We start from the raw sequence: 13,438 nt of genomic DNA, 5'->3' as shown, positions 1-13,438 counted from the left end.
CCTTTAATTAGTTGTTCTGTTTCACTATGATATGTCCATGTTTTCTTTTTTATTTCTTCTGGATGGGATTCACTGGGCGTCTTAAATTCATGAATTTCTTACTTTTATAAGTTGTACAAAATTCTTAGTGATTATCTATTCACATATTTCACTCTTTTTCCTCTTCTTCTGAAATTCCCGATTATATGTGTCTGTTATTTGCAGCAATATACATTTCCTCTATGTATTTTACCCTCTCTCCTGTGTTTTCTACCTTTTGTCTCTCCCTGCTGTATTCTGGGCAGAATGGTCTTGTTTCAGCTCTTAAATTTTGGTTATTGAGTTTTTTAATTGGTAATTTTCAAATTTGCTTTGTCATTCTTCACTCTTTTTAGTTCCTCACTGTAATTATCAAGTATGTCTAATATTTCTTCGATTATAGTAAGCACAGTATTTATATAGTTCAGTATCTAATTCCATTCACTCTTGGTTGTTTTAATAGGTTTGTTTCTGCAGTCTGTTGTTTCTGTCAATTTTTGTTCATGTTGTCTTATTTCCTTCTGTTCCTGGTAGAAAACTGTACACCAGACATGTATTTTAAAAAATGTTTATAGAAGCAATTTGAAGCTGAGGATGATCAATCAGATCTTCCTCAGGAACAGACTTTCATTCACTTCCATCAGTTGGCTGAGGTGTTACCCATCCCAAACCACCACCTTCATGCACCTTTAGGTTCCCTGGTGATAGAAATCAGCCTGGACCATGGCTTGTTAGCTTCCAACTTACACTTCTCCAGAGTATGAAGCTTTTTGGGATCCTAGACGAAAGTGTTGGAACGTTTATCAGACTCAATACCTGGATGAGCTTTAAGTATTGATTTCTGTCCCTCTTATCAGGTAAGAGAACTAAAATCTTGTTTCCAAATGGCTTCTTCCATATCAGTAAATGTCCTCAGAGTGAAAGGAGTTTTCAGTGCTAGATTTACTACTATGGATTCTCAATTTCTTTAAGAATTCTTCATTATTTTCTTAGCTATCCATCACTTCTAAGTTATTTTTCTTTATCCAGATATTTTAGCAATCCTCAGCCAGTGTGTTATTTTGATTATTCAGCCCATCACTCGTACTAAACCTAATCTCATTTGAAGCAATTCAATAGAGATATCTTAAGTACAAAGTTCACTAATGAGTACTATTTTTGTCCTTGAATAGAAATATTTAATGGGAGGCAGCCATAGTTTTGAGCCAGAGCTCCTGTTGGTGTTATATTTTCTTTTCCCTAGGGTAGGGCATAACAGATCCTGCAGAATGATCTCAGTTTATTTATTGATATCAATTCTTATTTCTTTTTTTTAAGATGTTATTTATTTATTTGAGAGAGTGAGAGATAGAGACATAGCAAGAGAGAGCACAAGTATGGGGGGAGGGAGGATGGGGAGTGGGAGCCCCATGTGGGGCTCGATTCCAGAACCCCAGGATCATGACCTGAGCTGAGGGTAGATGCTTAACTGAGCCACCCATGTGCTCCCCCCCAATTCTTATTTCAATATGAATTTTTACTCTGTGGTTTCTGCATCCGTGTTTACTACCTTTCTACACTTTTGCCATAATTTATAGAAGAGGTCCCAAAAGGCAAATTGCATATTTGATATAGAATTAAATCCCTTAATATTTATGGTATAGTCATACTGTACTAGGTAATATACCCAGTGCTCTAGAGTTGCCCACATGACTGATTCCCATCCAAGGAAATGTGAAGCAAGTCCTCTACTTTGTTTTTTTCTAGATGGCTGAAAAACTACACAAAAATCGTTTGGAGAACAAAGATCTACAGGGGAAACTGCATACTCTTACCAGACAATATAAGATTGTCTTAAGTGAGGAGGATAAACTTTTTATGCAGAAACAGAAAATTTACGTGGAGTATGTTTCTATCCATGATCTGTACATGAATCGACATGTCGTAGCTATGGGGTGCTTTCCCTGGCATCAAATGGCGACTCTATGCTTAAGCATATCCTAGTTTTCAAATATGTTGACAACAGTGAAGTATTATTTCCCTCAAATAAATAGACATACTCCTATTCTGCCTCTATATATACTGGGTAATGCTTTCCTCCTATGGATCAGATCAAATCCATAAATACCATGTGCATTATATTTACTCATAAATCAGATTCTTGAAAAAAAATAATCCTGCTTCTACCCCATTAACTGTCTAGGGAAACTGTGAGATCCACCTTCATCAGAAACTGGCTCTGCACCTCTATTCCCCATCTCAGACAACGCTTTGGTTATTGACACAATCCCCTAGCCCAGAGACTGGAAAATCATTCAAGGAAATTCCTATCTTCTACTACTCATCAGACTCTATGCAAAAGCCAAGGCTTGTCAATGTTTGTCAATTCCACCTCCCAGATATTTCTCAGATATATCCCATTTTCCTCTCCAACTCCATTCTTGTCACCTCTTTCAGCTTCCTTGCTCTGGCTTGTCCCTCAAAAGTTCTTCCCACTTTCTGCTTACCACCCTTCATTTGTTCCTCTCCCTTCCACCAGAATGATCCTTCTGAAACATCCCCTCTGATGCCATTCTGTTCCATCAGACACTGCACTGTAATCAGCGGGGCACAAATCTCTCTGTCCCTCTCAACTATGAACCATTGTTTTGCCTTATTCCATGCTATATTCCCTCGTACATTGCTTAGCAGGCAGTGGGCATTCACCAATATTTTGTTAATGAGCACAGAATAACATCTTGGAAGCATGAATTATAGAAATGATTCATTCCTACACATAAAGTTAGACCAAAGGGAAGTGTAATTACAGTGTCCAGACTCACTGTTGTGAAAATGAGTTTACAGTCAGTGCAGCATTTGAGCTGCAGAGAGTTGCTGTGATCATAGTATCTCATGCAATTGCACAGTCTACTGAGAATCTGTTGTTAGTAGTTATTTAGACAGAAATTTTCCTCAGATCAATATTAAGTGACCAGTTTTAATCATAAAATGTGCTGATGACAAATCAGTGTAACACTAAACCATTTACTATCATTAATGATTTTTGTCATCAGCTTGGGCTGCCATAACTAAACACCATAGAATCAGTGGTTTAAACAATAGAGATTGATTTCTCAGTTCCAGAAGCTGGGTGTTTGAGATTAGGGTGCCTGTATGGTCAGATTCTGGTAAGAGCCCCTTCTCCTGGTTTGCACATGGCTGCCTTCTTGCATTTTTTTTCATGGTAGAGAGAGGGAGAGAACAAGCTCTCTGTGTGTCTTCTTATGAGGGGCCTCCCTGTCATGACCTCATCTAAACAAGCGACCTGATAACTTGGCAAAAGCCCCCTCCTCAAATACCATCACACTGGCTATTAGGGCTTCAACATTATAAATTTGTGGATGACACAATTCAGTCCATAGCAATTTTGAAGAAGATGTTTATATAAAGCACTTTCTGTTATAGGAATGTTTCTATCAATGTCTGGAAAATGTGACCTCGAACAAAACTGTACACTTGTCATTATTCTCTCTGCAAACTGGAGACAAAATATAACCACTTTTTATAAAATGCCTCATGGGTGCCATGACACACACTGCTTAAGCACTTTACATCTCATTTAATCCTTATACCTGGTGACATATAGGCATTGTGATCCCTATTTTATGAATGGAGAAACTGAGGCTCATCCCCAGGCAGAGTTTCTTTTTGAGGTCACACTGTTAGAAAGAGGTAAGCCAGTATTTAAAAGTTGGTCTGATGGACTCCTTCACTTTTCACAAAAGAACACGTTGAATTGATAAATGCATGAAAAGAGACACCCCCCACACACACTCTGAGGGATGGAGTGCTATAGATCTCTTCTTGTGGTTTTATGGTTGCTATTAAAATTAATGCTCTTTCCATGGTGTGGAGATTTTCGTAAGTTTATATTGAGCCACCACCAACAAAAAGATTTTGTTTCTATTTTTACTAATTTGTTTGGTAAATAGTTTGAGTTGAACTTTCCAACCTTTTCTACATTCTTATTTGCAATTATATATCCTTTCTTGTTGAGGAGTGAAAAATGATGATTTTACCCTTCAACATATGATAACTTTGTTTCTTTTCATGGTAGAAATCAGAAACAACTGACATTTATTACTCAGAAAGAAAACTTCCTGTCACAAAGAAAAGTAGACGTCAAAAATATGGAAGAAGGACTTGTCACGCTCCATGATCTTCTTCAGTATGTTTACTGTCTTTGAAACTTCATCTTCAGCTTCTCTGCATTTATTTTTTAATATATGGTAACAATAGATCTGACAATGTCTGATATCCTATAGGAAAGGAGGCTTTCAATTCGCAGTCTCTCTTTTACAGTCTAGGGGAGTCATTATCATTGAATCTACTGTTGAAAGGAGAGGCAGGTCCTGAGTTCCACACAAGCTGCTGGACATGAGAAGTGGACCCAGTAGGATTCTACTAACAAGAATGTGCCCAAACATTATCATACCCCTACGGTGTTCATTTTGGCCACTCTAAATCACCTTGATTTTTAATTTTAATTTTTCTGATTAAAAACGTAATGCTTGCACCTGATTTTAAAATTCAAATATAGAAATGTGTAACTTAGAAGAGTAAAAGTTACCCTAATCTCCATCTTTCCCCTCCCTGAGATCTCACTGTTAACACTCTGCTAAGCATGCTTTTCATATAGCAGTGTGCTTGTACATCCAAAAATGGGATTGTACTTTTCTATAACTGGTATTTTTCCACTTATATTCGGGTAACTTACACAATATTATATTTCAATGATATCTTAATAAAAAGCTGGAAAAGACATCTGGGAAAATGATAAAACAAATATGGTAAATGATAACATTTGGAGAAGTTGGTGAAAGGTATTCATGGGAATTCCTTGTATTAATTTTTATACTTATCTGTTGATTTTAAAACTATTTCAGAAGAAGACAAAATTCCTATATATCCGACCTCCTTCCTCATTCTTTCTTGAACTGTATAATATTTCTCTATTATGCTATGTTTTATTTAACCAGTGCCCTACATATGGACTTTTGTTTTTGAGGGTTTTTTTATTTAAAGATTTTACTGATTTATTCATGAGAGACACACACAGAGAGGCAGACATAGGCAGAGGGAGGGGTTAGGCTCCCTGCAGGGAGCCTGATGCAAGACTTGATCCCAGGACTTCGGGATCATGCCCTGAGCTGAAGGGAGACGCTCAACCACTGAGCCACCCAGGCATCCCTGTTTTTGAGTTTTCTAAACTATAAGCACTTTTAAAAGTTCACATCTTTTAACATATATATCTCTGTCTAACTATACAACTATTTCTATATAATAAGGTCCTAAAAGTTGGATTACTGGATCAAATGGGTTTTGCATAGTTTTCGTTTTTATAATTTGAATATATTCTATTATTTGAATATAGGGCAGTGGGGTAACTAGCTTATAGAACTAATATAGGTGGTGTTGAAATTTGACCTGTACCAAAAGAAATCTAGAACATAGCAGGATGTGTGGGTTGCATGTCCTTTGCACTGTGAAATAACATATTTAAACATCTATTTATCATGTTGGTTTCAGAAGGGAAATTATGAACTCTTCCCTGTAAAAGAGCAGGAAAATAGAATTGGTTTGAATAGGGGTCTTATATTCCACAAGAATAATGCAGATTTCCATAACCAACTATTGTGTCATCATTGCTCTGGTCACCAGGAAGCTCAGAGCCAAATCTGTGACCCAATATTGGTTTCCATTTAGGACTTTTATATTATTGTTGCATTATTTTAGATTAGTTCAACTCCTTTGTGGATTACACTAAATATATAAATAAAATCAATGAGGTTGGGGGCAAATTGTGAAGATTCTTACAGTTCCAGGGGAGGGTAATAGATTTATGGAGGTAAGAAATCAAGAGCCCACACTATGATTCAAGCAGAGGAAAAACCATGAACACAGTTATGTTTCTAGTTTCACAGCCTTACCTATTCTGTTTCAGTTACGAATATTTCTATTTTTCAAAAGACGTGAAGTCACATTTTACTTTTCTGCACCTGAAGCACTTAATAGGAAAAAGGGAATAAAAATAATCAAGGCTTTTAATACCTGTGTTAGACTCTTCATGTTTCTATCCATCTTAGATTCACAAGGAAATCTCCCATCCTTAATTACTACCTACCCCTAGTACAAAAATTGATACTGGCTTTTGCAATTATACATTGCATCAAATCAGGACTCAATCTAGAATCCAAAGTTCCTCACCAGCCCCGTATAACTGTTATTCCTTTCCTTTGTGTTCACTGTCCACACCAAGTCTTTATTGGCCATAAGAGTCTTGATTTGCTTCTCCTTTTCTGTGTCTTTGCAAATGCCCTTTCCATATTCTGGCAATTCATGTTCCTCCCTCTGTTAAACATTAACCTCCAATAACCCCTTCTCAGCTGCCTCTCCAGAATCCGTGCTTCCTTTCCCTTAGGTATCCACTGCAGTACTTGCAAAATCAGTTTGCACTTGTACAAGACCATAATTGTCTTTCTCTGAGTCTAGCACTACCTTTAGTTGTTTCACTAGGCTTGGTTTGTCTCCCAATTAGATGGTAGTCTTACTGTGCACAAGAGTAATACATAAAGTCTTTTATATATTCTGGCTTCCACAGATGCAAAACCCAATGTATATTTTCTTGTTTTTAGAGCAACAAAGGCAGTGTATCGGAAACAAATAAAAATCCTGAATGATAACCTGGAAAGAGAAAATCAGAGATGGTAAAGAAAAAAATCATTTATGTTATGAGTAGTATATGTTTATCTTAATGAACAGTGCTCCAAAGTAAGGAGGAAACCAGAGTACTTGTTGCTTGCTAGAGTCCAAGGAAATTTGTTTCCTAAATTAAATTAGGTCAATTGCCTCAGATCTAGATGTGTTTGTTAGTTTGATTTTGGGGCATTGAACAGAACCAAAGTTTTCCATTTCATTTGATCAAACTCACCAGAGTGAAATGGCCAAGATTTGTGCAGTGCCCCTTGCTCACCAGGCTTCTGTGTGGTCCAGTATGGGAGGTGGCGTGTGGTGACAGAGGAACGTGGATAGCGAACAGGCTCTGAAGACGGGCTCTCTGGTCTCTCCGTCTCTTCCTAGCTCTGTGACAGAGGCTACATTATTTAACAACCTCTCTGCTCCCATTCCTGTAAAGTGGCCAATGATGGTAGCATCCACCCGGTGAGGTCACCATGAGTGGTAAATGAGATGATCTCCATAAAGTATTGAGATGACTCCCTGGTACCTAGGAAGTATTTGCAAAAACTTAGCTGTATTTTATTGTTGTCATTAATCTCATGTATAAGACTCCAATTGCACATTTTTACCCTCCTCCAATGTAGCTTTTTTATATTGCAGTGGAAAGAAAAATTTGAGAACCCAGAGGGTTGAAATCCCTTATTAGCACTCTGGGTAATTTAGGTAATTTCACTACAATTTCCACCTGGGTCTCTTCTCTTGGCCTTCTGCCCCTGAACCTTCTCCATTTCTATTGTTTACCTAAAAGAGGTGAGCTGCCACATGTGGTTTGTCCACTGTCCTATTGGACATACAGACACCCCCACGACTGCGAAGCAGCTGGTGAAGACGGACAGCATGGACACAGTTAACACTTTGGCTTATTTTTTCAGCTGATATGCATGGTCCGCATCACCAATAGCACAAACAGATTTGTATAATCATAGTAATATTTGTTTGCTTTGAATTGCTTCATCTTTTCAGCAAATCGTTATGTCAATTTAATGATGATTCTTTGTGTTCTAACTTCTAGTATTATAACTCAATGGAAAGTAGCTTGTTTGCGAAAAAAGCATGCACGTTGGAAAAATGAGCTAATCTCTGAGATAGGAGAAATTGTAGAGAAAATACAGATTGTGGAACTCAGACACACTGAATTATTACAAGAGGTAAAGGAGCTCCAGGGACTTAATAGTATATTATTACTCCCTATTAGCATGGACTTAAAATTATTACTGCATATCAGTGATTCTCTTTCAATATTTAATTATAGCTTATCTTATTAAAAGAGATTTTCCTTTCTGGTGACTGATGTTTAGAGTGAATTATTTAACTTTCTTAAGAAATGTATCTATTTTTTGTGTAATAACTGTAGGGATTTGGCAAACAAAGTAGCACTTCTCTCTAGAAGATGCTTTTGAAACACACAACTAGAAACTTATTTGATGTTAACTTTTAAGGAAACATTCTCTTAAAAAAAAGAGAGAGAGAGAGACCAAACATCATTTATTTAATTCCAGTATTGGCCCACTGCCCACCCTTGGGCCCCCACCACTGCCATTCCTTATTTCCTCATGTAGATTAACAATATTATTTAGGGGAGTGGAAGATGAAAAAAAATAAAGATATTGTTTGGTGAATAAATTAAGCTTTGCAGGAGGGGGGGAAAAAAAGAAAGAAATTCCCTCTATGAAATAATAGAACCTAACATTGGAGCCGAGTCTCATGCAAAGAGATATTAACTCTTGGCTCTTGGAAAATGTAAGGCTGGCTGCTCAAGGAAAAGGACAGATCTTCAGGTTTGATTTTGTTTTGTTTGTTTTTTTTCTAATCAGACTGGTTTAAGAGAAAAAGAAATCACTGAATTTTTGGCAGAGATTGAAAGGGTTACACGTGAATTAAAACAAGAGGAGGAGGAATTTATTGTCAAAGAAAAAAAGTTAATTGAAGAGTTGAACAAGTATGAGGTAAGTTTTATTTTGCATCTAAGAATAATTTTAGATGGCTATATTGGGGGTAGAGGATAGTTCATGCTATTCTAAACAGTTAAATATAAAATCTTCCAGTGTGAACAAGGCTACAATTTCATTATGACTCTTGTTTTGTTTTGTTTTTTTCCTGAAAAAAAAAAAAGAGCAAGAAAAGAAAAAAAAATTCAGTAAGAAAAGAAAATCAGATGCTCTGAGTTACGTAGAAATGTTGGCAAAGTCTGTGGGGGCAGGTGGAGCGTTTCAGAGAGCCATTCCGAGCTGGCCCAGGAGTGGCTGGAGGAAGCAGCAAAGGGCAAGGAAGGCAAGTGAGACTAAACTCAGAAATCCTCATGAAAGAGAAGGCATCTTACTGAATTGGGAGCTGCTAGGAGCTGGCCTGGCATAGAATAGAGCATGGGTGCTGGGGAAGGTAGAGAGAAAAGGCACCGAAAGGACCCAGGGGGCCCTGAGGAGGTGAGTCTCTGAGAACACAACAGAAAGCACAGCTTTTCAAGGTGATGGAGTTACCTTGAAAGGTAAAGGGGTGTTACTTGGAGACAGAGGGGCCTTATTTGAGGACAACTGTCCCATGTGATAAGGCAGCAGGGAGTCCTCACATTTCGGAGTTGAGATCTTGCCCTGGGCTCAGCCCATGCCTCTCTGCACAGCCACCATGGAATCCTGCAGAAACTGTCCTCAGGTACCTGGTCCTAGAGGAGCCAGTTCTTTCCTAATACAAATAACACAAAAGGAGCAGCTGTGTCCTCCACACAAAAATACTATGAGAAAAATAAGTGAAAGGGGGAACAGAACTTTCCAACAACCGAAGAACAGTCAGAAAGATGGTGCTGGAACACATGAAATCTGTGATGAAATGTTCCTCTGTAAATTTAAAAAAAAAAAAAAGTAATTTTGTAGACATGCCAAGGAAGCAACATAGAAGCCTAGGAACTTAGAGAAGAGGTGTCCAAAGGCAATGGCCAGAAATAAGAAGAGGTGAAACAGAAACCCACACAGCTCAGAGAACAAACAAGGGGAAAAAAGCTTTGCCCAGATTCAGACAAATGAGAAGCAGAAGGGAGAAGAGTCAGGGTGGGAAGCGTTTCTCAGTCAGTTGCTGTCTGTCTGGGCACCTAACATTCAAGATACTGAAAAATATACACAAAAAAAGACAGCAAAACTCTGCCCTTCTGGTGCTCTCATCCTGCTGTGGGGAGATTGAAAAGAAACAAGCAAAACAAGCAGGACAATTGGTATATTCAGTGGTGACAAATGCTACAGAGAAAGACAAAGCAGGGAGCAGGGATAGGGCGAGCGTGTGCAATGCAGTCTGTGTGCCAGTAAAGAGGAGGGTTGGAGAAGAAAGGGTAGAGTCCTGGAGGGTGTGGGGAGGTGGCCTGGAGCTAGCAGAGGAGGCAGCTCCAGGTGGAGGGCATGCCCACCACGAAGGCCTGGGGCAGGAACAGCAAGGAGGCAGTATGGCTGGAGCAAACAGGAGGGAGAGGAACCCATTTTCTAGAAGTAGATGCTGAGATGGATGGAAGAGTGCCAAGGTTTATTAGGGAGTGTTGCCTATGAAAGGACTGGGTGGGCGAAGCGATCAGGCCTTTAGGTAACCCTCAAATTCAGTCAGTTGGTTGGGGGCCACCCCCTTGAAGACCATGATCTTCACTACATGACCAAGGAGACCCTGAAGGGGCCGGCCGCTGGAGGCTGGCAGCTGACCACACTCCTTGGCACAAGGCAGCGAGTCAGCCCTTCCTTGAGGGGCGGTCCAAGAGGGGCATTCCCAGGTCTGCCACCTTATAGGCCATCATGAGTGCTTTGTCTTTTCTTTGCCTGGGAAGCCGGAAGAGGGTTCTGAATGACAGGCTAAAATAATTGGATTTTCATTTAAATAGGATCTCTCTAGCTGCTCTGTTGATTAAAATTTAGGAAAGCAGTGGTGGGTGCAGGAAGACTAATTAGGAAGCAAAAGCAATGTTCCGAGTGGTCTGTGTAGCCCAAACCAGAGTGGTAACTGAGGAAGTGATTGGGAGGAGGCAGCCAGCGTGTGTCAGGCATTTCTTGAGTCAGAGCTAACAGAGTTTACCATCATACTTACTGGTAAACCAGTGGAGACAATCCCCTTAAAGTCAGCAATAGGATGAGGACACTAGGTAACGTTGCGCTCGAGCTTGAACAGTGCAATTAGGCAAGATAAGAAGATAGTCTTCCAGCATCCACTCCACCCCATTTGCCAGGCTGTGTGCCTGCTGTAGGGCTGTGTCCACCTGTGTCTAATTCATACAACCATGGGCAGATGGCAGCTTGTGTGCTGTTATTATAAAGATTTCCCCATGATAAACATCATCAATAACCCAGAGCAAATTGGAAATCAGAACCCCATTTCTGCCTTTGGCTCAGTTGTATGAGGAGCCACGGGGCTTCTACAGCATTCTGACCTAGTGCTGCCACAATGGGGCATTGTGGATCTGCTGGGTCCTACATTCTTATGTCTTGCAGGGTTTCGTCTGAGTAGCAGAGCCAGTGGGAAAGGGGTCTGTTAGAGGATTTGACCTCCGCAGTTGCGGGAGCTAGTTACACAGTCTAGTGAGGCTGTCAGCCTTCTGTCTGGAGCTGGGGCCTGAAGGCTGCAGGGCAGGCAGCTGGGAAGGAGAGATGGACAGGGAGTCTTAGGATGAGCTGGAAGTTCTCCTGATGGGCAGGGACTGGAACCTGCATCTGTCTCCCTCTTTTCCAAGGCTCCAGTTCCATGGGGTTGCAACAGAAGCCAGAGCCCTTTGCCACTGAACTAACTGTGCATGTGGCTCAGGAATCAGGGAAGTTTGGAGGAGCTGAAAAAGCTGTGGGTCTGGCTTCCTGAGATGCAGCAGCACCGGGTACCCAAACCCTCCTTCCAAGTGGGAAACCAGAATGTGGGTTCTTGTCAGGGCACCGGTGGCAGCTAAGCCAGTGGAGGCAATAGTAATGAATTAATGCATTATTCACAGACCTTCTGAGACCCCCAAGCTGTTCTCTTAGAGATCCTAGTATAGGTAATACACAATTGGTTTCTTAACACTGCCGTGCGGACAAATTGACTCCTGATTCTGCATTAAGGTATGTTTACATGAAGGTGGTTTTTTGTTTTGCTTAAAGATTTTATTTATTTATTTTAAAGAGAAAGAGCACATGAGCAGGAGGAGAGGCACAGGGGAGAGAGGGGGACAAACAGACTCTGAGCAGAGTGTGGAGCATGATTTGGGGCTCAGTCCTACGACCCTGAGATCATGACCTGAGCCAAAACCAAGAGCTGGCCACTTAACCAACTGATTTAACTAGGCGCTCCATTAAATAATGGTATTTTTATGTATGTTTTTGTCTTTCTATATTCCTAAAGATTCTAATGGCAGTTTGGGAGGGGACATTTCAGGCTGACATATCACTGTATTAATTAGGGCACAGACAAGTTGCTTTGTCAAAGAGATGCCAAAATCCAGTGAACAGAAGCAAATGTAGGTAGTAAAGGGTTAGCAACCTCCCTCCTTTATTGGGAAATTGACCTTGGCTTAACTTTCATTCCCCTGGAGCCTGGTAAAGGTAGACAACTAAAGTTGTATTACCAGGCATCATTGCTTGTAGGGAATGACCCATGATTGCCATGCTACATCTTGACTGGGAGGATAACTGGTAGGAAACTAGAGCATTGAACCTCCCTAAGTTTAGTGTCTCTTTCAAGTGGGCATGCCCCTTTTGGGGACCTAGCAGATACATCCAAACAGTATTGGTCACACTCACCCATGTGAGTGTCTTCCTCTTACATCTGAGTTATCATTTTGGTGGGGTCAAAGAACACTAGCATCTGGTCAGCTGTGTTGTGAAGGTACTTCCTACTGGGGAAGCCTGCCAAGCATTGCTCTGCTGGTACCTGGCAAAATCCAAAAGAATTTGGATTTTGTGTGTATGCAACTTGGTTAAAAATAAAAAGTAAAAAGAGTTTTTTTAAAGAATGAACTGGGTCAAGTATAGCCTCTTCAAATCTTAAGAGTCAGTATCTAGTTGAGAAGACCCCCTGATGTGGTCATTACAGAAGAAAGGTGTTTATTTCTCTTTCCCATTACAGGCCAGGGGCAAGGGATCTAAGTTTGGAAGGGAAGCTCTGCCATCCTCAGCATGAGGTTAACATCTGTGGATACAAGTGGCAGCTTCCATTCTCATTCTTTTCCAGCCAGGCCAAGGAGGGAAGGACCAAGGGAGCACATACCACTTCCTATTGAAGGGGGAGGACCCAGAAGTGGCACACATCCCTTGGATGCACAAACTCATCGATCACACCCACTTGCAAGGAAAGCTGAGCAATCCCTCTAGCTGGCAGCCATGTGCTGAGCTAGAACTGAGACGTCCTGATACTGAAGGACAGGAGAATAGATAGTAAATGTCAGCTGACTGTCTCTGCTTTAGTCACCATTATAAACACATCCCGACTTCTAAGGGAGGTCCAACTGTTCCCTTTGAAACTAAATTGAACTTGAATAATTATTCTTTTAAAGATTTTATTTATTTATTCATGAGAGATACAGAGAGAGAGGCAGAGACACAGGCAGAGGGAGAAGCAGGCTCCATGCAGGGAGCCCGACGCGGAACTCGATCCTGGGACTTCAGGATCATGCCCTGGGCCAAAGGCAGTCACTAAACCGCTGAGCCACCCAGGGATCCCTAAACCTGAATAATTA

The 13,438-nt window shown here is 40.5% G+C and overlaps 1 protein-coding gene across 4 annotated transcripts in view; it reads left to right on the top strand.

The window, feature by feature from the left end:
• Positions 1–13,438, top strand: part of CCDC175 (coiled-coil domain containing 175) — a 102,407-nt gene that overhangs the window by 29,433 nt on the left and 59,536 nt on the right. For all 4 annotated transcript variants that reach the window (XM_077909474.1, XM_077909473.1, XM_077909477.1 and 1 more), the window contains exons 9-13: positions 1,765–1,901; positions 4,094–4,204; positions 6,672–6,743; positions 7,787–7,922; positions 8,589–8,720. In XM_077909474.1, coding sequence (XP_077765600.1) covers positions 1,765–1,901; positions 4,094–4,204; positions 6,672–6,743; positions 7,787–7,922; positions 8,589–8,720 — 588 coding nt within the window. The remainder of the gene's footprint in view (positions 1–1,764; positions 1,902–4,093; positions 4,205–6,671; positions 6,744–7,786; positions 7,923–8,588; positions 8,721–13,438) is intronic.

This window comes from Canis aureus, chromosome 9 (assembly GCF_053574225.1).
Source record: "Canis aureus isolate CA01 chromosome 9, VMU_Caureus_v.1.0, whole genome shotgun sequence".
NCBI classification, from domain to species: Eukaryota; Metazoa; Chordata; class Mammalia; order Carnivora; family Canidae; genus Canis; species Canis aureus.
Note: the sequence above shows the minus strand (reverse complement) of the source record. Positions and strands in the feature narration are given on the sequence as shown.